Source organism: Cariama cristata, unplaced genomic scaffold (genome assembly GCF_000690535.1).
Source record: "Cariama cristata isolate BGI_N322 unplaced genomic scaffold, ASM69053v1 scaffold13045, whole genome shotgun sequence".
In the NCBI taxonomy this organism is placed as follows: domain Eukaryota; kingdom Metazoa; phylum Chordata; class Aves; order Cariamiformes; family Cariamidae; genus Cariama; species Cariama cristata.
In genome coordinates, this window is record NW_009618274.1 from 84,281 (window position 1) to 107,278 (window position 22,998).

The window sequence follows — 22,998 nt, forward strand, 5'->3', positions numbered from 1 at the left end:
ACAAGTCACTAAAAGTAAGAAGATGTACTCTGAGCATTTTGCCATGTTATATCCTTTCCCAAGTATCTGCTACTAGTGGCTCTCCAAGTCTGCTAAGTGGACTTTTCTTTTTACTGAGCATGGTTATTCTTATAAAAAAGTCTGATACTTTTCCTAACAAAAATACAAATTGTAACTTACTATGGATCGTATCCAATTAGGCAGATTGGATGTGGCTATAATTTAAATACTATGCTTATAAAACTCCGTCTATTAAAGTACTTACAATAATCTACAACATAACAATAGTAATACCTGTAACATGCTCCTCACAACATAAATACTTCATTAGTCAATGTGTCATATCATCACAAATTGTCCTTGGTCTGGTAAATTTTAAAGCTAGTATCTACAACCCCAAAAGTGTCATATATGACATCTCTAATGTTGAATCAAAAGACTAGATAGGAAAAACCCTACCCAGTTAATTCCAAGTGTGCATTTCACTCTTACAAGTGTGCATAAACACTATGTTTAACCGTGTTCCTTAGATTTCATTAGGTATCTCTGAACTGTAATCCCACTACAGCTGTGACACACATGGTCACACTTCTGTAGGCACCATCATGAATAGCTGCTCAACAGAAAACTTGCTCTGAAATGTACACTGACATTTCTGCTGTTTACAACATGAAACCGTCAATATTTTTAGTTATTTCCCAGTGATAATCTTCAGAATTGCAGAAAGGAGAGCTTTTTAAGCTGAGATTTACCACTTCAGAGTAGTAAATATGCTTTTGTAAGTATTGCAGAAATCCTTAAGCTCCCTTGTCTTGCATGAGGCCAGTCTACTGATTTAGTCCTATAATTTAGGAAAGGTCAAAAGGGCAACAGTTGAAATACTAAGAAATGGTAATTTTTTTTCCCTGTTGCTTTGCACTTGTTTATACATCTGCACTGGGATCAGCTTAATTGAAAGTGTCTATACAGAATGTTAACCTTTTTCTGAATACTGCCAGTGACATTTGATGTGTAATTTTGCAATGTATGCTCTTCACTAGTAACAGCCATCAGCTGTTGAACTTAAAGCATTGTTGTCAGATGTGCTTTTTCTTTTGGGCTCTGATCCTGCAAACGTGCAAATACATGTCAAAGAAATCTCATTGGACACAACTGATGAAAAAGAATTGTTTGTGATTTGATGCTTGTTTCTAGCATGTCTCTAAAATGGTTGAACTCACATTTACAGCCTATGAATGATCTAAGAAAGACATTTTCCTGTAACATTAACAAATGAAGTAGCACAGAAGCAGCAGAAACTCTGTGAACAGAAGAAATTCCAAACACTGATAAAACAGAACCATATTGCAATCAAAGTCATATCCTAAATGAACAGCTGTAACAACTAATGCCATTTGTACTTGACCTCATTCAGTATCCATTTTATGAGGCAATGCAGTAAACAGCCATCACACAAATTGTTCTTTCCACAGAGAACAAACAATCTAGAAACTAGGCAATGAGGTACAAAAGAATAAAGTGATGAACAGGAGGGTAATTACTTAAGACTACAACATAATGTTATTTAAGACTACAAACCAGCTGAGAGGATTATATACGCTAGCATGGACTGTTACTGCACATTCAACTTTTCTTCACAGAAAACATACACTCCCTTAGTAACACTCCACTTTGTCTTTACAGATGCACCATCTTCATTACAAATCTTATTCATCTGACAACACATTGATCACCAGGAAAGATTTACTTTCCTTAGCTGTCAATAACTGTACTTCTATGGCTCTTCAATCATCATTTCCAACGACAAGCTGACTAAAAAGTTTCTCTCTATTATGGAGCAATTCTTCAGGTGTGAACTAAATGCAGTAATCAGAAATAATTAGTTGTATAGCATCTTACAAATGTGAGTGTTAGAACTAGTTAAATTGTTTATTGATTTTAGCTTCATCTTGTCTCCTGCTGACTCCAAACATGGACTAAAACAAACAACTGGATCCGACCAGTCTTGGTAGGCTGAAGTTTTGAGGAAAAAAATGAGTCTTCCAAAAAGGCTTTACACAACAACAAAAAAAGATAAGCATTTTTATCTGCAGTTAAGTTTATGGAAATCCCAGTGAGTAAATTTTAGATGGAGACTGGCATTGCTGACTGCAATTAAATTTCAGTCCTCTATTTATGAGCTTCCCCACCTCTCCCATGCAATAGCCAAAGCACTTACTATGGAAATCTGATTTTTGTACTTAAAGCCAAACTCATTACATTTCTTTGCATCCATTTGTTCTTGAGGAAATTCCTCCCTCCTTCGCTGAAGCGTAATACAGAAAGCTGAAGGTGAGAGCTAGGGTAGGGGGCGGCTTTCAGAAGACAGAAGTGGTCATGGTCCTTACAGTCATCTGTCCCTTTACAGGGGACTTCTGAAGAGGTTAAAACTCTTTGTACTAATGGGGCTTACACAGTGGGCTGTGCTAAAAAGGACTCCCAATCAGGACCAGTGATTTGTACAACACAGACACAATTTTAGGGCCAATATGAGTGCAAGGAAACGCAGCTAAAACAGCATACACACGTTCAGTTTCACTGAAGACAGTGGTGAAAGCTACTACTTTACGGAAGAAAATGCCAGGCAAAAGCAACACTGTAAGAGGTTTCTCAACCCACCATAACTTCTTTACAATCTTTTCTTCCTCATTGAGGTATTTCTGCCTTTCTTGTTCCACCAGGTTGCGCTGTCGCTGCACAGGATCTTCAAGCCTCTTCACTGTTTCAATCACTTTGCCACTGATTTCCAGCTCTGCTTTCTTCACCATTGCCCTCAGCATCTCCTGGTTCTGCAGCTGTTGCACAAAAGAAATCAACTTCAATTTTTCCTGCTTGACTGACATCCTTGGCAACAGAATACATTGCAGAGCTCAGAAATATGTTGGGATAAACACAGCCCTACAGCGAGCGAGTTTTTACCACCTTCTTTCCCTCTTTAACCTTACCTATAAACATTATTCCCTGAGGAAGTGTTGGGGATGAGAAAAGCCTAAATCTGATTAACTTCTAATGTATATATCTAACTTCCAGTTGCAAGCTGACAAACAAAATATGTTGGGGTCAGTACACCACCTTCAGTGCATAACTTCTGCAGGAATTGTGGCCCCTTTATTCTGCTCAGTCCAGTACGAATCAAGAATTAATCACACCTCACGAGAATGCTGGAAGCTTGACTTCCACTTTGCATGTATCTCATAAGCCTATGCATCGCACTGCCCATACGTGCCTAGTGGATAATCCTACACATTAATGTCAAGGCTGGAATGCTCTGCTGTTCTCAGAGTGGAATTTTTCAGTCTCTCAAGTGACAAAGGAAGGATCGTGCCATCTGATGTAATTTGGTACAGATATACAGCTCATCTGCAATACATAAAATCTCCCTTACCAGCCAGAAAAACCCCCCTTTATAATATGGTAATTTTCTGAGAACTGTAAAAGTCACACCTTCTTTTGTGTCTTAGCCTTATGTTAAGTACCTAAAGCATTAATTTTCTTACTGATATTCAGCCTGCAGAGCAAAGCACAGCTAAGAAAGCAAACTAGACTGTACTCTTCTGTGGGTAGCCTTACAGCAGCTATACCCCACACTCGCACAAACCAAACCTGTTTAAGTCTTTTATGCAAATCACAAAATTCAAAGTGATAAGCAGGGCTCTATTTAGTCACAGCTTTAGGATATAGGCAACATGAACACAACTGTCTTAGCCCAGCAGCAATCTTGTACCGTAAGAAAACACCTGTGTCAACTGGGAGACGAAGTTGCAGTTTTAAAACCAGCAATTGAACCATCAGCTGTCTTCTAACAGCCAAATCACATTTAACATACAAAGTAAACCCACTGCCTAATAGGAAGAATCACAAAAATTAGTTACCTACAAGACAGTATAATGCAACAAGACTTCTTTTTCAGTTAATTTAAGAGAATTCATGGGAATTGGAGAAAGAAAAGCCTTTGCCCAGGTCATTCTTCCAATCAGTACGGGAATTAGAGGAACAAACTCAACACTCCTTTCCTGACTCTTCAGTCCTTGTGCCTGACTTGCCTTCTCCAGCGACACAACTGTGATGAGAGGGAGGGTAACACTTCATGGAAAGTGCGCAGGAGGGTCTGAGCTGTGACAGGAGGGAGGTGTCAGCTCAAAACTCAGCTGAAGGTAAGTGTTAGCAGTCAGGGAAAAAAATGAAGCTGGAAAACATTTGAAACAGCACAGATTTACAAACATTGTCAGCTGTTTTATACCAGACTGGATTCTTTTGAAGACAGTGCATATGTGTATTTTTTCCCACTATGGGATTAATGTTTGGATTTGATAAATTAAAACTTCTTACAGCGAGGCCAGCACAGCTGAGACACACATCTCTTTCATTGTGCCATATTTTTAAGAAGGAAAACATTAATGAATGAATAAATGAGTGAATGAGCATGCAATGCTTCAGTCAGACAGTTTGTTCACAGCTCCTTAAAAAGTCGGGAAATTTGACACAGGGAAGTGACTTGAGATATGTGAAAGAACTGATCCAAGGTCAGTGAGAAGGTCAGTAACAGAGTCAGACTTAAGCCTCAGGTGTCCAGAATTTAAGTCCTCTATGTTCCTCACCTGGTAACAATGACTCCCAGTAATACCAAAATTGAGTATGTGCGAGTGTATGAGGTTATGCAATGGCAGGTACACTTTTTTTCCTGTTATGGGGGTATATAGAGGATCTATATTTATTGTACTGACACCTACAGCCAAGGTGCTTGTCACTTCCATTTATGCAGTGCTTGAACAGTACTAGAATGTTTCAGTCATAAAAGTTCTTCTATTTCTGATAACAAGGTTAGGGAATACAAATATAACTAGGCAATATTTCAAAAATCTTGTATGTTGAGGACTCTCAAACCTCAACGTTTGGAGTGAGCTCTTGAAGTCTGGGAAATGACTCATCTTGGTATCAAAGAGATGTTTTTGCCATTTCTATCAAAATTCATGCAACACTTGGTTAGTTCTGGAAAACCTGCTTTTGTTCATGCTTGGGAAACAGGGACAGAAGATAAGAAGGGAGAGGTACAGGTAGGTGCAGAGAGAGAAGAGAAGGAACCAGGGGAGAGGAGTAATTGTGGGTTTAAGCAGGGCAGAGTCACCAGCCAAAGGACAACATGAGGCAGGACAAGCAAGAGCAGAGGGGAAGAGCTGTGGCTGAGGAAGAGGAGGCAGTCTATGGCTGCTACAGCACATTTACCTCCACATTCTGGAACTGAACTTGATTCTTACCTTTCTTCTGCCAGCAAGTATCAGATCTGAGACTCCCTGGCTAAGTGCACTCCCCGTTTTTCCCTCAGACCACCTCTGCCAGTTACTCCACCAACTCAAGCAGAAGTTTCATGGATTTGGCAGAGTTATTCTGGTTCCACAGAGCAGAACATTTTGTACTTTAAGTTTGCTTGAAAACAAGCCAAATAAACAATCTTAGACATTCACACTTGAAAAGAAACTTTGTTAAAATCGTGTTCAAGTTCCGAAGTCAAGTGCCCAAAGCTAAGGAAAAGCAATATAGGCTTTCCTATCACCACCAAATAGCAATTTCTTGCTAATTAGAGTTAACTTGACTTATAACTGCAAGCAGCACTCAAACAGAAAGAAATTCAACATGCTTTTTTAGAATTCTAGCATCCTCTCCTACATCCATTACTCTTGGCTCTCACTCCCAGCCTCATCCATCTCTCCAGATACCTACCTTGTCCCTCTTCTTTGGCTACTGCTCCAGCTATTATCTATCACTGCTCTCTCACAAGTACCACAGCACCACCCCTGGCACTCACTTCAAGAATAATCTGATAACCAGTTTAGTTCACTTTGAACCAATTATTATCTATGAGACAGGTAACTGGAAAACCAAGTATTAGTTCACAGCCCTGCTTCTCATTAGGAGACAAGCATGACCTGTCCAGTCGGAACCTTCCAGGCCCTGCTGGGAGAGGCTTCTGGGCCACCCCCCTCCCCACACACGACAGTACACAGCCACAAACAGGGACTGACTGCCTCCAGCTCAGGTTCTCTGTAGAATCTAATTTTCTAATTCCTGAAGGTTGTTACCACACATAGATTAAATGTAGTCTCACCAATTCTATAATGCAACTCAAAACATATTTGAATTTCTAATTCAAAGTTACACTTGTGAGACTGAGTATCATATACCATTTACGACAGTACTATTATTACATTTTCTGTCCTTTCTGCAATAGTCATTTCCCTGCAAGTAATACACTGAATGAAGGAAAAGCACGCATGCATATACATTCTTAACGCTGAACCTTAATCATATCTAACTGCTTTCCCTTGAAATGTGTTCCACTAAAGAAAGGAAAGAATAGACAAAAAAAATCCAATGTACTTATAAGCTAATGATATATACCATGAACACGTACTCTAAGCCTTGGTTCAAACCTGCCACTAAGAGTTCTCATTATCTGGGAGTGCAGAATGAACAACCCCACTGAACTCATCATGGGCTCCAGCCTTACCAACAAGTGCATCCAGGACACGGGCTGGATGGTAGCCTGGCTCTGGCAACGTGGAAAACTTAATGGCACCATGAAAATAATCTTTCTTGTGTGTCTCTGAAAATCAGAGTGCTTAAAGAAGATGCTAGTGGAGTAGCAAGAAGTGCATCTAACCTCTAGCAACCGCCATGATGCAAATGCCTTTATTTCAAGAATTTCCGGTTAAAATCCAACCACAGACTGAAACAGTTTTAACTTCTTGGTTGCATCTGGTAACGGTGTGTGAATCTGGATCAATTGCTGCTGGACATGTTTTTAAAAAAAGATTTTACTAGCAGAGACAAAGGCTAGATGAATGAACAGGTCTTTTCCATCATATGTTTCTCTGATTCTGTTAAGCAAATGAGTAAGAACATACAGTGATATCATCAATTGAAAATTGAATCATAGACAGTATTAAATATAGTTTTATGTCCTGTTTTTGTTTCTTAGTTATCCTGCCAACTTTTGTGCCTGTGCAATTATCTTTTTCAGTTCTTTGGAAGTATTTCTTTTTGTCTGTCACTGTATGAAGAAATGATACAAGCAGAAAAAACTGACTGCCAACCCAGGAGAAACAGTGAAAGTGAAAAATATGAAGTACTGTCAAATATATTATGCAAACAGCCTGGAAAAACAGAAAAATACTTCTCCCTTTTACTTAGAATTATTTTCCAAAAAACACAGTGCAAAATTCTTTCATTAGACGTGTGATATTCCAACACTCTTCAGTTTAGAACACTACCTCTTCCACTTGCTGCCCTACAAACCGTGAGCTGTTTTTCAAAATAATTCCACCCATTCAGGAAAGCCATGACAAAAACTCACTGTCATGAATGTAATTTATATGTAATACACCAGTTTCCCTTGAGCTACCAGTTCTTCCATCTGACTGTCACAAATTTCCCCACTTCCTACTGGCACAATGCACCAAATTTGCTATCATTTCTGAAATAAGGGAAGTCAGCCAGAGTTCATGTCCTTTTTTCCTTCTCAAGACTTCCTTGGCAACATTGATTTCTGCAGATGGTACAAGTTTCTTCACTCCTGTGCGCCATAATACTGTATCTGATCAAAAGCAAGGTTACTGCTCTGAGCAGGGCCGTGGAGACAAGGTGCAGCTGGGGAAATGCCACCTCCTTGGTGAGCAGGCCCTGTGAGAACGATGTGCTTACTGCCTCCAGTGTAGCACTGCAACCTCCATCCCACTTTACAAGGCCACATGCTAAGCACAGCTGGTGGCCAGACTGCAGGCATTTGCCAAGAGCTGCATTTGGCATGTGGGGTTACAGAAGGACAGAGAGGTCGCAATGGTTTGCAGCACAAATGTGGAAGAATATGCACTTTTATACATAATGTGCCAGGGCAGAGATCCCAAGCCAGAGTTTTGAAATTAGATGGGGACCATGACCGCTGGCATGTAGGCAGTACTGCTGGGAACTGCTTTTGAAAGATATGTTTGCTGTAGGAACCTACTCATCCTAAACTGAAAATGTAAATACATAGGTGCTCTATCACAGGCAGAGATCACGTGGCTGACACAATAGTTTGCTCCAAATACCTTCTGCCACCTCTTCATTAACAGCAAACTGTGCACAGGATCTTGCCACAGCATCTTCAGTCTTAGCTTGATGTTTACCCTGATGTTTGTCTCACTCTTCTGCTCGCTTGCCCTATGACAGGTTCATAATTCAATTTCCTTTAGTTAAGGAAGTGAAGGCAAAAAGTGTTCTGAATTCTGATCTGTATTACCATTATTCTGTTCTAAAATCAGCAAATCAAAGGAGACTGACATAGTACCATTCCCATATTCAAAACCACCCTGGTCGTAATAGCAGTAGCTGCAGCCCTACAATACCAAACATGTGATGTCACTCTCCAGGCAAGTAATACTGGCAGAGCATTGAAGTTTCCCCTGCTGTCCACTTTGTCTTACAAGAAATTGCTTTACCTCCTTTTACATCCTCTGAGTCAATACACAGTGGTCTTCAGTTTCCAATTAAGTGAAGGGCTGAAGATCTGTACAGCTGCATATACTTATTTTCCCAGTGTCTGAGATGAACAGCATATATTTACGTTTGCAGCATGACAGTATGTGTCAACAGAACATTTTGGTTAAATCTTCATTGTTCGTATTGTTTTTTGCAGGTTTTGAGGTGTTGATGTGTGTTAGGAAGGTATGGGTAAAATGTGAATGTAAACAAGGCACAACAAACCTTTGCAGCAACTTTTGAAATATCTTTTTTCCTTGCTGCTCAAGCTGGCTATTCTTGTGGATTCTGTAAATACAGGACTCAAACTCTAGCTTAATGCATTACCTACTGATCCTCAGCTACATTTGGGCTTCCTGACATCAAAGTTGTTTATTCAGGAACTTAAAAACTGTCTCAACTGTAAACAGTATGGAGCAGGAACATGGCTCTTCCAACATGTTTATATAGCATGTAGCATAGCAGGGTCCAAACTGTAATCACAGACTTGATATTATTGTAATATAAATACTTCTTTAATGTCTAAAGGCATCAAACAAAGCTAGAAATTAAGTTTTTTCTCAATATCTGAGCAGCAGTAGTTAAACCGAGCTAATTCTCATACCTCTAGGACTATGCAAGCGGCATATGCTAGAGCATAATACGCTTCTGTGTCTGTAATACTTGGGTCTTCTCTTTGCTAGAACTCTGCTGCTGAGAATCACTCATGTATAAAAGGTAAAAAAGAGAGAAAGAGAGAAAGAAAGAAAGAAATGAAAAGGGCATCTGCTGATAAGCCACTTTCCTGGCATTACCCAGATAAGCATACCTGTAGCTGCTTCATCTGATGCAGCTGCAGCCGCAGATCCGACACATTGCGTTTCATACCATGCAGGCTGACTTGCATTGATGGGGCTCCAGCAGGGTGATGGATGACAGCTGGCTCCATAGTTGCCAACACATTCTTCGCCCCAGATATGTTAGCAGCGCCTGCAATAAGCAGCAGTACAGGTTGAGCTCACCAGCAGAGAAGGTGCAAACATGATCCTTTCTCTGCCCACTGAATCCACACTTATTTCACACAGATGGCCAAGAAAAGAAAATTACAGCTGCCAATGCTCAGTATTAACGGGGGACTGGCACCTCCTTATCCGATATATTTTGAGGGAAGACTGCACAATATCAGCGCATATCTGTGCCAAATCCTCAGCCATATCAGAGCACTGCATTACCACAAGACTGCTTCCTGCCACATGTAGTGGAGATGGGATAAAAAGCTATAACTGCAGATTACACAAAACAGCAGCAAATCAAATTGCTGCTGAAAGTAGCTTTGGGATTGTCCTCCTACGAGCCATCTGAGATCAAGTTGATGCAAATTCACAGGACTCCTGAACTGCATATTTGTTGATTAATTATCACTGGACAGAGATTCAGTCAAACTGCCAAGTGTAAAAATGGAGAACCTTGCTTTGCTGCTCAAAGTACAATTGCATTATTTCTATCAGGTGTCTCCAACAGCTACTGTATAAAACCAGAAGAGAAATTAAATGATGGTGTGGTAGAGAATTGCTCTCCAGCCATGTTGCATCCATCCACTCCCCTTTAGCCTGTCATTTATTCAAGACTCTGTTTACACACAAAAACACAAGCACAACACAAAAAAGTGAGCTGAGCCACACTCTCAGAATAACTGTCGGTGTCCTCACAAGACTGTCTTTGTTAAATAATGCTGCTGTTCTACACAGCATCAACAACAAGCTTGCTCGTTCTTTTCAGTCTCAAGTACCTGGGAAGAAGCCTTATTTACAGGGTATAAGCAAATTCCAGCTCATCAGCTAATAGTCATGTTACAGCTTCTTCTAACAATTTGCACTTACACACCCATATTCTTCAAATTTTCTTTCTAATATGTCCCTTCCCCTCCCCACCACCAACAGGCAAAATGACAGACTGTCAGTAGGACACACTTTATTTTCTGCAAGTCCAGCACTATGTAGCCCTGCATACTCTTCTGATAACAGTGCCAGTTCCACCTAGTCCCTTCGGCTTAGATGGCTGCACTCCCTGAACTACTGCATTATCAGCCTCTCACTACAAGACAGATGTTGAGGTGCTGGAGCGAATCCAGAGAAGGGCAACAAAGCTGGCGAAGGGCCTGGAGCACAAGTCTGATGGGGAGCGGCTGAGGGAGCTGGGGTTGTTTAGCTTGGAGAAGAGGAGGCTGAGGGGAGACCTGATCGCTCTCTACAACTACCTGAAAGGAGGTTGTAGCGAGGTGGGGGTCGGTCTCTTTTCTCAAGTAACAAGTGATAGGATGAGAGGAAACGGTCTCAAGTTGCACCAGAGGAGGTTTAGATTGGATATTAGGAAAAATTTCTTCACCAAAAGAGTTATCCAGCATTGGAACAGGCTGCCCAGGGAAGTGGTTGTGTGACCATCCCTGGAGGTATTTAAAAGATACAGAGATGTGCTGCTTAGGTACATGGTTTAGTGGCAGACTTGGCAGTGTCAGGTTTACGGCTGGACTCAATGATCTTAAAGGTCTTTTCCAATCTAAATGATTCCATGATTCTATTCTGTGATTATGTCATTCCCCACTTAATTTTCTTCCTTCTCTATGAGTAAAACAAAAAATCTGGGAAAATAGATGAGAAAACTCATCAATGGATCTGCACAGGGATTTTGGTCATCATTTGCTCCCACAGGCACATATTCTATCAAGTTCAATGAAATCAAACAGAAATGAGTGTTGTGAGCTTTTCTTTGCCTGTTGAAGGCAAATTTTCAGCGTACCAAAGGGCATGACACATTTTTCTGGCTGGCATGTGGTAAGTGGTAAGTTTTATCCCCACCCTCTCATCCCTAGTAGTCTTTTCAACCAGCAGTTTCCAAATGTGCCCGAGTGAGTACAGCTCAGCGTAACACCACATTGTTATTCCTTTGCCAACAGGTGTGGATACCTCAAATGCAGCCTTTGCAAAATTCATCTAGGGAAAGCATTTTTAAAGAATGGAAATTACACAAGACTATTTTTATTTAAAAATAGGCCAAAAGGTTTCACAAGAGTTATGTTTCTTGCTTTACCTATGTTTGCAATTCCTGTCAGTAAAAGCACAGGCCCCTCTGGCTGCACCCATGCTAAATATGGTGTGCCATGCCATAGACTTCTGGAGACATGTTCCGTTGTAATGCTATACCTTACCTAAATGTGCTCCAGCTAGATCTGCTCGGTGCTTCAACAACAGCACTTTTCATTTCACTGCTAAACAAGCTGCTGCACATTTTTGCTATACTCCAGTATGATTCAATGTTCTCTTGACTTTCAAAGAGCTGCTTAACAGAAAGCAACACTCAAGAAATAAACAGTCCTTGTTCACTGCCATTCTGTACCCACTCCATGCTTCAGTCTAATATATGCTAATACTTACCTGTCTACATGTACACTGCAGTTTTTCCTACAGTCAAACATCTATTTTCCTCCCACATACACTATTTTTTGCATTTTTTAAAGAAAAGGGTATTTAGTTCATAAACCCTACAGACAGAAACCACCAGAGAGTCTGAAAAATGTGGATAAGCCTCCAAGAGTTCTGATTCCTAGCCACAAATCTGGACTATTTTTGAAAACACATCTACCTTTCTGCTATTCTTTGCCTCAAGCAAAAGCTCCAAAACCTCAGCCCCTGACCCTGTGGTGATGCAGCCAAGGCATGAATCAGACCCCGCCAGTGTCTCCCCCCATGCTGGAGCCCAGTCAATTCACATATTTTCTCAGGAAGGGGTGCCTGCTTTCCTTTTAGCATAGATGGACTGTGATCTGCTTCTGTAAGTAGTAAATGTCTCCGACTCCCTACAAAGCAGCTTTCCTCCTCCTCTGCTGCCTCGGCCACCTCTTCTCACCCTTAGGTACTCTCAGCTTCCACGGTGTCCCTGCTGCAGAGTGTGCTCAGAACCTGTGAAGCACAATGTGGGACTCCCAAAGGAGTGTGAAACACACCCACACAACCACAGACACCAAGTGAACATGGGAGCGCAGTAAGGATCAGAAGCTGATTTCTGAGACATACGCATTTTCATCAAAAAGGAATAAAAGGGAAGTTGAATGAGGGGCTGCTTCATTTAGGGAGTATAGCTTGCTTTTGGAAATAGTCCCAGGCTGTAGCTTTTTGATTAGATGTGCAGCCAGATGGATTGAAGGGAAAGAAACAGCGTTGGCTCTCAGGTTCTTAAATAAACCCTTGCTGAAGCTAGGGAAGGGGGTCTGAATGCAAAACCACTCCATAACTCCCTAATACTCTGGACAAAAAACAAATGTTAACTTTTTTTACAAAGGCTAATGAACTAAGATGCCATTTTTAAAGTACAAAGAGAACTGATACACAGAAAGGGGAAAGGTTTGCTATTTGCCCAGGCTCTTGACACTTGACCTTTGCTATGGTTGCAAAGACATCACTCTCTTTCTGCTCTCCAGATTTTATTTTTCTTTCTAAAATGCTAAGATTTTATTTTGAAGCAAGTTAGAAAAAAGGCCATCAGAAGACACACAGCGATGTTTCTTCACAAATTACTCATCTTCTTACTAAAGAGCCACAACACTTTCAAGCATTGTTTGGGAAGACACATGATAGTTACTTAGTTCTCTTTCCATCCAGTTAGAATCCACTAAATAAACAGGCAAATGCAATGTTAAGGTTGCAGTTCCATCATTAACAATCTGTTATGAGCAGGCACTAATGCACCCTTAAAATAATAAAATATTCTATATGTATTAGTATGCAACTTCACCTCATTGATCCAGAATGAATTCAGGATCATGTTTTACCTGCAAACAGTAACAGAGTTCAAAGACTATCTTTGAATCTGAGATAAGCGAGCAGATATGCACAGTGTTTTTAATTCACAGATCATCACAGCAGGAGTCATGTGTGTGAAAAAGGCACACAGATATGCACAGATGACAAGACAGTTCACAAAGAGTGAGGAATCAAATCCGAGCCCTACATGTGTAATACTTCTCCCTGCTGCCATCTCCCTCTCTTGGTTTGCAGTGGCGGTGTTAGTGCAGAAAGACGTACTGCTTGATCCCTTTTCAGGAAATACTGAAATGTCCTTCTTCCTCTTCCAACAAGGCAGCAACTAGCAAAGAACTATTGCTTTTTTTTTTTTTGGTAATCCACGATACAACTGATCCCAATTTAATCAATGAATCCAGGATTTAATCTATCAATCTCACCACGTGATGAACAAAAATGTGACAGAAAAGAGAGTAGGTGAGTATTTCTCAGCATATTTGTTAGTAATCTCACAGAGATTCTTCCTAGTATGGTTTGGTTTTAGAGTCACATGCTGTTCCTAAGTGAAGAATCCCTTGATGCCATTCATTTTTGGTGAACTGAGAAGGTTATAAGGATTCAGTCATGGGATTTCTCCTAACATTAGTAGAAGAGACATGGCCAGTCTGTGGAAGGTTACTGCTCTTTGAAACCACCCCGCATGAAAGAACTGAGCCTAAAGCAATAAAACATAAGAAATGCAGACAAGCATGATTGTTACAGGCTCATTTTCCCCAGTGAAAAGGCATTTTTATTTAGGCTCCTTAATATTTGAGTCTAAAGAATCTGCTACAGACTGGCAAAGCAAAAACACGTTAAATACAACAATTTGGTTTATATGAAATACCAAACAGAGTATTCACAACCTAGCTATATAGGGTTATCCGGGATTCACAAATTTTGGTTTCTTTCCCTTTCCAAGTGAGCTAGTTCTCTATTTTCGGCATGAAAGTCTCCTATCATTGGAACACATACTATAAAATACAATGTTGGTTCAACATTGATGAGCCAATTTTATCCTGCACAGATGTTTTATTGTTCAGGATGGGAAGCAATTCACGTTCCTGCTTATCAGTTCTCTAGAAAGGACTCCTCAATCAACATTTTATACCACTTTTTCTTTCAAATAGACTTTGAAATTGCTAAAACTAGTATCTCAGTGCACAGTTGTCAAGTCGAATTGTATACTAAGAGAGTTGACTGTCTAAATGGCTATACTTAATAAGGATTGGGGTGAACTGAAGAACAAAACAGTGGTCAGCAGAAGTGTTTCTAGATGCTGTTGGCATGTTTAAACCCAAGCATATTTACAAAAAGGAGAAACTTTCTGCAGCATATTCTGGCAGATTGCCTAATTTTCAAGTAAGCAGAGACTGCATTGACTTCTTAGACCCTGTCACGTGTGATTTCAAAAGCAGGTGCAAAAGCAAAATATTCTATTATACAGGACTATTCTATTATACAATAGTCTTCAATAATAGCTGATGTGGGTTACAGTACTGTAGTATATTGAGGTCAGCATCACTGCTTGTTTCCCTTACCTGCTACAATTTAATTCTGTGGCTGAGTCATGCTGGAAGGACAGGATTTAGGGATGCAGATGCTGGAGTTACAACTATACTTAATAGCACTGATAGGGATCCTTGCAGAGGGCTGGCTGCATGACTGGCCCTACTGCCCTATCTCTGTCTCCCAAGTAATCAGAAAGGCATCTATTGCACAACCTGAACGCTACTATCCTTACTTACGTGCTGGATACAGTTGTGGCCGTTGACAAAGTCAATGTCTCTTTCAGTACATGACAGATGCTGATCTGCTGTTTTGACAGTAAATTACACACACAAACACACGCCATGCTTGGACATGCAACTGTCACGTAATTTTGCCATTTCAGAGACATGCATTCAGTCATAGGATAAGGTAGTGAGTGAGGAGTCTTTGGCAACAACAGTGGCAGGAAAAAGTTGTTGATCAGATGAACCATGCTATTCTGGTGGGCTGGGCTTGACTTCCACACTGAGGAAACCCCACCTTCACTTTGTGTAGGGCCGTTTTCCCAATGAATATTATTCCATTTCTCATTTCATTGAGAGCACATTCACACAGGCACACATGAATCACTGGATAATTTAGGTTGAAATGGACCTCTGGATGTCATCTGGTCCAAAGTCCCACTCAAAGCATGGCCCACGTGGATCAGGATCTCCAACTGAGTGCCTCCCACAAAGTACTTATCTGAATTAGCACAAACACAGGGAAAGCAGGAAGGCCAAACAGCAATACAATATGAAGAGGAACACAAGGCAATGTGTGTGCAGGTTTTGATGCTTTCATAAGTGACCTATATGAGACAAGGTCTATGCAAGTGGGAAATACCATAAATTCTCAGTGTATAATGACACTGAAATAGGGAAAACTCTAAGAGCATTTTGCAGTTGTTTTGAAAAATGATGGAGTTTTCATTAAGTTGTCTGAAACTGATAAATTACAACTTATTTCTTCACAGGCTTAAGTATTGCTCTCCCCATCCAGGGGCCAGCAGAAAGAGAATAGTTGGAATGGGACCAGAAAATGGCTTGGAAGCAAAGCTCCAGTATCAGGACCCGAGCTCTTTCTCTTTTACGTATGTTTGATAGTTTTCTGGTCTGGTTTGATTTCTGGCGGTTAGAGGGATACATTGCAATTCCGGATAAACGGGAATCCTGAAGTCAACTAATAGCTCCAGCAGAAAGGCGAGTTAAGAGCATAATAGATTTGCTAATAAATGTGTGTGGTTTACTACCTGCCTGAGCACAGACCTCCCTGTGGGAACAGCATTACAAGGAAGTAGGGAACTGCCTTTATTTGCATTCAGTGCATGACAAAGGGCGAAGAGGAGGCATACAAACACACGCACACCCTTCAGACATCTCCAGCAGCAGCCCATACACAAAGAGCTCCAATCACAAGGAGATCTTCTTTCACAATAGCCTTAACTCTATCTTTTAAACACTTAACAGCTCTCTAAGTGGGAAGCTAAAATAAGACCAGCTCTTGTCTTCATAACTGATGTTGCTCAGAACAGTTTAGGTGCCTGCTAATAATTAGTAACAGATCAATACGGCTTAATTAGGAAAAGTACTATCTTGCTGACTGCTAAATTCCTTAGTGTCATTACATCCATAGCATCCTACTGACAGAAGAACCTTAGAGAAAAGTTCAGGTGACCAGAATAGGAATGAAATATTTAGCTTTCTACAGCAATCTGGATACATCTGGGGTTAATGATAGATACATACTATAGATGGGATGAGTCACTGGAAAATTCACCATATGCGGAGACTTGGTGGCATTGGGTATACAGTTGGACTTGATGATCTTTGAGGTCTCTTCCAACCATAATGATTCTATGATTCTATGACTCTGTATCTCATTTAAACCATTCAGCACAAGTGTGAAATTCCTTCCAAAGACCACCTCAACCACTCAGAAATTCCTCTCTCAACAAAGATGTGATCGACTCTCATATCCTGAACTTAAACTTCAGTTCTGGCAGTATAGCTATGGGAATTTAAGTATATTTGACGTTTCCATAAGCTCGGGTGGTAGTAATGTTAAAGCTATTCATACACCTGAATAATTTGTAAATTAGAAGCAAATGATCTTACCGGCAGTGTCAATGCTGCTCTTGCTGGGCACAATTTTCAACATCATCTTCTCACTAAGTAATAAAAAGAAAAATAATTTTAACTTACTAACAATAAAACTGTAGTAAAGTTTATAATCAGCAAATTAAATGGCCTTGTCTAGCATATATATTTTAAATTTAAATCACCAGTAGCTTGTCAGTTGTTTTTTTTAAATCAGTTTTTAATACAAGTTAAACAAGGAATGGAATATAAGCAGTAGAAAGCACAGAGATGTAGCTACATTAATTCTTTTTAACACAAAGAAGAGTAATGCAGTTAATCTCCATCTATCATTTGGCACATTCTTCCTCTCTGCCTAGCATTCTCATGGGGATGATAAAGATATTTAAAAATGATTGAGCATTCAGGGTTTTTTTACTATTACATTCAAATACTATTTTTGTTGATTGGTTACTAAAATCATTACAGAGAAACAGATTTAATGAATTCTTTTTTTACCTAGAAGCATCTTTGCTATTACTTGTATTTGGCCCTTTAAAAAGCGCAGACTGAACAAGACCAGTTAAACTGGCAATCTGTTTCTCCATGGCTTGTATCCTCTCTCTGTAAGACAAGAGAACCGTTTGTTAAAGCCAGATATATTTGCTTTCAGACTTGTTTTTCTAGGTGAATGATTACCACAGGTTTGGAAAGACACTACAGAGTTTGTTTAAAGGCCCATGGGTACCGGTTTGCATATACCTTGTTGCAGCAGCTTACCGCATCTTGGTTTGGACAGCTTTTGTATGGTAACAGACAATAAAAAAGACATCTGCTTGGTTAAAAAAGAACAGATAATAAACTTCTAATGATCTCACGAGAGAGGCACCTATAATAAACTTCTAATGATCTCACGAGACAGGCACCTAAAACAATGAGTTAATGCCTCTTAGAACTAGTGAAAATAATTTTTTTTCAGCATTACATATATTTTCTCTTTTCCCTACCCTGGGCCAATAGTTTTGCGTGTATATAAGGTTTCAGGATTAAAGACTTTACACTTCTTCTTGTTACTATTTTCACGTTCCCCAAACCTAGGATTTTTGTCTGTGAAGCATTTCATCTGCCCAAGCTGACTACTTCCCAGCCCAAATCCCTTGCACCTGACATTGCAACTGTCCGCTTTGGAAAGGACAGCAATGTGACAGACAGACACAGGACACCAAATGCAGACTGTACAGCAACATTCATAAAATAGATTTGTTTTCATGCGCGTATTCTGAGAAATTCCTAAAAAGCAGGGGGAAAGAGATGAAGAAGAATTCTTATAGGTATGGTCAGTGTTTTTCCATAGGTACCAAAGGCCACTAAACAACAACAATTACTTTTTTGGATAGGAAGGCCAACATTTCTGTGTTTGTCTGTTTACATAAATGCATATATTAGTCAGGTACTAGGTGACTTCCTTGGTGGGCTGCAAAACAGCCTTTTGTTCACACAGATGCCTACTTTCACATGCCAGTATGTCAATGACACATCACAACATAGACACACATCAATATGGGACCTCAGACAGGACCTTCTGAAAATATGTCCCTATATGCCAGCAGCTGAATGACCAGGGAGACACACAAAAGCATATGCCAACAGTGGGCTGTGATTTTGGAAGATGACTGGGAACAAAACTTCTCAAAAAGCAAGTGACTAAGACCAGCAGTGATGACTGAAGAAAGAAGGGTGGGACAGACACACGCAGCCCCAGACTCAGCCTGCTGCATGGGCCATCCATCACCACTGCAGTGTCCTGGGCACATGGGAGCAGGCGAGCTCTGGCCACCCCCAGCTCCAGTTGTCATTTGGTGGCCAAAGCAATAATGCTAATTGGTGAGGGCCATATAAACTCAAATGTAGGTACCAATACCAGACAAAAGCAAGCTGACATGATACAAAGCGAGTAACCAGACCAGCTTGCAGCCAGTCAGATTATCCAGGCTTATTATTTCATTCACATTCAGAGAATGAAATAGAGGTTTGCTGGGCTAGCATGCAGATACCATAGCCAGGAGAGACTCCGAAACACTCAGACATTGAGAACACAGGGCAGCAAAACAAGTAATGAGATGCTAACAAACACAAGGAGGGAAGAAGAGTGCTCAGTCAGTCTCCAGCCAGCAGATCTGTTCTTACTGCGATTTAATACAGCGTGTGTGTCTTAACTTGTCTGTCTTCACATTGAAAGGTATTTTGAATGGTGATGTGAAGACTAGAGAATCTGGCCTAATTCCTTTCAAACCAAGAAATACGTTACAGAATTTCCACTATTATAAGTTTTAAAATAAGAAACTGGTTCAGGCTACAGTAACCTTTGGAACAAAAACAAGTACTAAAAGTCTGGGATAAATATATTCTAACAAACTTTAATGCAGCATTTTTGACACTTAATAATGAAAACATTTTTTTTTCCCAGATAATCATCACAAGCCCTTCCTGGAACTAAACTCAATTGCAAGTCTATCTGTTTTACTAATTCATAAATATGACGTTTTTTCCATCCCACATTCGATAATCTGGAAACAATTTTCTGCTTCAAAAGAGATTATGGCAACACAAAGCTGATCTTGTCCTTTGCCATGAAATCTAGGAAAATATGTTGTTAAGAGGGAGAAGGATGTTCCAGAGATAGGAGATGATGAAAAACGAATGAAATACTGGAATCAATTGCACAGAGCACATTATTTTTCATATGGTAAAAGCATTAAGAATGTGAAGAATCTACATGTGCTCTGGAGTCACTCCGTTAAAGACAAGGCAGGATTTTTCCTGTAATCATTTCACTGTAAGACCCAGACTTATTATGGCCACCAGCACCAAACATTTAAAAAACAGGTGTCTGAAAGAAGGCACCTTTTAGACATTAAATAAAACAACCTGATTTTCAGAGACCTGGCGGTCCGACTGAAGGTGGTGGGAGGCAGCATGCTCCAGCGCAGGCAGGGAGGGACATGGCCGGCCTGGTGGCGGGGCCGTGCCCTGGGCTCACGTGGCCGGAGGGCTAGTGGCCCAGTCCTGCCGCCTGCCACACGGCCCCGGGAGGAAAAGGGCTGTGCTCTGCAGCCACCCCCTTCCTCTCCAGCTTCCCTGTGAAGGCCTGGAGCAACCTGGGCTCCGGAGGGAGAAAATAAATGCTTTCTTCAGCCTGTGCCAGGCCGGGGTCTGTCAGGGATGCCGGCCCTGTTCTGACAGTTGTACATTTTTGGTTCTCAGCACTATATTCTCTATCTCTCACTGTGCTCCCTGCTGTGGAGAGGGGAGGTGGGGGAACAGCCTGCCCTGCCATCCCTTCCGGGCAGGCTGGGGTCCGCACAGCGTGGGGCAGGCTGGTGCTCCAGTGACATGGGGCCGGCCGGCACTCCAGTGAGATGGGGCAGGCCAGGGTTCCCAGGGCATGGGACAGGCCAGCACTCTGGTGACATGGGGCAGGCTGGGGCCCCCGTGGAGAGGGCTGGAGCTCTAGGAGAGAGGGTCAGGCAGAACAAAACACAGTGGTGCCTCTTTGACGGCAGTGGTAGCACGAGAAGGCCGAACCCTGTCCCTGTTCCCAGATTAATTTCCCAGATAAATCTGCATCTTTCCACCACCCAGGAAGAGCAGGGAGGGTGCCTTCTATAGCAGTTAGGAAAGAAATGGCTATTTTATCAGCCTGAGTACAGAAAGGCATTGTTTCACATTGTTTTCATTTGAATACTGGGAGAGTCAGAGGTGGTAGCATGGTGGGGGAGGAAAGGAGGGGACAAGGTCAGATGCGACTCCCAGCTCTAGCAGGCCTCTCTGTCAGACTTGGCTTTGGCTTGTCACAGACCTTGGCTAGCAAAGCAGGCACGGGCTGCCCGCCAGCCCTGTTCTCCCCAGCAGCCTGATCTACAGCCCCAGCCCCAGCTATGTCCAGGCATGGGGGCGCTGCCTTAGCATCTCGCTCCCCAAATTCAGCAGAAGCAAAACAGGTCCTTGCTTCTCTGGGGACTGTGCACCGAGACATCAGATTTCAACACCAGATTTCTTCCTTACAGCTTCACTGAGGTTTCATGTCATTCCCTCTACTGCAGTTAACTGGAATTAATCCCAAGCAGGGTACAGCGTATTGTTGAATTAGTACCCACTTCTCACAGCAATGCTATTTAAGCGTGACTTGCATGTTCCTCCCCTTTCCTGGGGCCATCTTTAATATTCACATCACTGAGAAGATAGTTTGTACAGACATAAACTAGAACTAGGCTGTGTAACTGTTCATTCATGTTCCTGTCCAACCCTAGGCTGTGCAGCACATCATCCATAACAGATGTACTCAAATACCAGGTCTGGCACCATGAACTATTTGGTACACTATCCTTGAGAAAGATTTTCAGTGACTTCATATTTTATAGTTAAACCCTGAGTGAAGTCTGTATAGTAAACAAAAAGAGAGTCAGAGACAGGGAAAAATACATTTCTTTCTATATTACCTATGAGAGAAACATTTCATTAGAAATTTTTTCATCTCACTGGGAAAAGAAATGAAACATGAGTAGGTTGTCTTTCCCAATGGCTTCCGTAGAACCAAGTGAAAGTGGCACAGTCAGACTTTACCCCAAAGTCCCCCCAAAACAGCAGAGTGGATATCCTGGAAGGGTGTGAAGCAAAGAGGAGCAGAACTCTTCTGTACTCTCCTCTCCTCCCAAGGGAAAGATACACACAGGCGAATATTTCAATCTTCTAAGAATAAGGTTAAACTTAAACTTTACAGCTTGAAGCTAAAGGGAAAAGGGAAGTTCTGAAGCACTGCCAGCTGTGATACTGTTTGACAACTCTTTTCCAAGAGCCTGCATCTCATCTTCCTACAAACAATTCCTCCAACAGAAGGAAGCAGAAGTGCAGTTTACCTTTCCTTTATCTTGTATTGGTAATTTGCATTCATCTTTTTCTGCTTGGTTATTTAACATCTTTCACAAAGGAAGACGCAATTTTGGCCCTGTGGAAAGTGTCTGAGAGGGTATATCTGTGAAGTCCACCTTTCTTATACAATTCTCAGTGCATTGTTGATAGTCTCCCACTGTCCATGACTTTACAGAGTATGACCATTTTTCCCTAATGCATAGAGAGTCCATCCATACTTTAACATATCAAACAATAAGGTGTTTTTTATGATGAGAACAATAACCTACACATGGCCATTACACTTTAGTCGTGAACTGCAAGCCACAAGCATGAATGAGATCACATTTTTTGCTCAGTTCTACCATCATCTTTTGTCACTAAAGTGGCATAAAAAGAAGAGGACAAAAGTGGTGTTCAGGCAGAAGGGAAGCACAGTATACTCCTGAAATGCTTTTGGAGGAAAAATGTTCTATAGAGCTATCTTGCTATTCTAAGGATTGTATTTTAGTAAGTAGCAGCATTTATTATATACATATTCAGCACTATCAAATAACCTAGAATTTTGCAACACAACATGTTTTAAATGCAAAGAATGTAAGTTAAATGGCATTTAAATTAATGCACTTTTGTGTAAACAGCTTCTTTCCCGATTTATGAACATTTAAATATCTACTTTGCCTGTAGTAACCTCCAGAACTGTCCACCATAAGCTAGAGAAATGGGCCATCCAAAAATATGATAGCAAATCACTGCTTAAACAACTCATGCTCACTCACAAAAATTTACTCATTCTTCTTGTACGCCTCAGATTTAAGGGGTGATGACCCCTCGAAGATGAGTTGTTGCAACCTGTTATAACTTCTAATATTTTTGTGCATATGAATACTAACATATTTTATTTTTTTTAAATCTCCATGAACTTGTTTCTTCTCCCTGTTGAAAAGAGCTTTATATAGAACTCTTCTGGTAAATGAATTACTTCTGAATTATTCTGTTAAATGAAAATGTATTCAATGCTTTATACTGCATAAGTAGCTACCTTGAAAACACTTGAGGTAAAACAAATACAAGAAATAATTACATGAAGCAATTAATCCCCCTCAACTCTGGCT

At 40.9% G+C, this 22,998-nt stretch overlaps 1 protein-coding gene across 2 annotated transcripts in view; it reads right to left on the reverse strand.

Moving 5' to 3' along the window:
* The window catches only part of KIAA1217 (KIAA1217 ortholog), a 50,434-nt gene that overhangs the window by 23,747 nt on the left and 3,689 nt on the right, over positions 1-22,998 (reverse strand). For both annotated transcript variants that reach the window (XM_009700803.1, XM_009700802.1), the window contains exons 2-4: positions 17,015-17,067; positions 9,362-9,522; positions 2,659-2,834 (exon numbers count right to left, since the gene is read on the reverse strand). In XM_009700803.1, the coding sequence (XP_009699105.1) occupies positions 2,659-2,834; positions 9,362-9,522; positions 17,015-17,067 (390 nt within the window). The remainder of the gene's footprint in view (positions 1-2,658; positions 2,835-9,361; positions 9,523-17,014; positions 17,068-22,998) is intronic.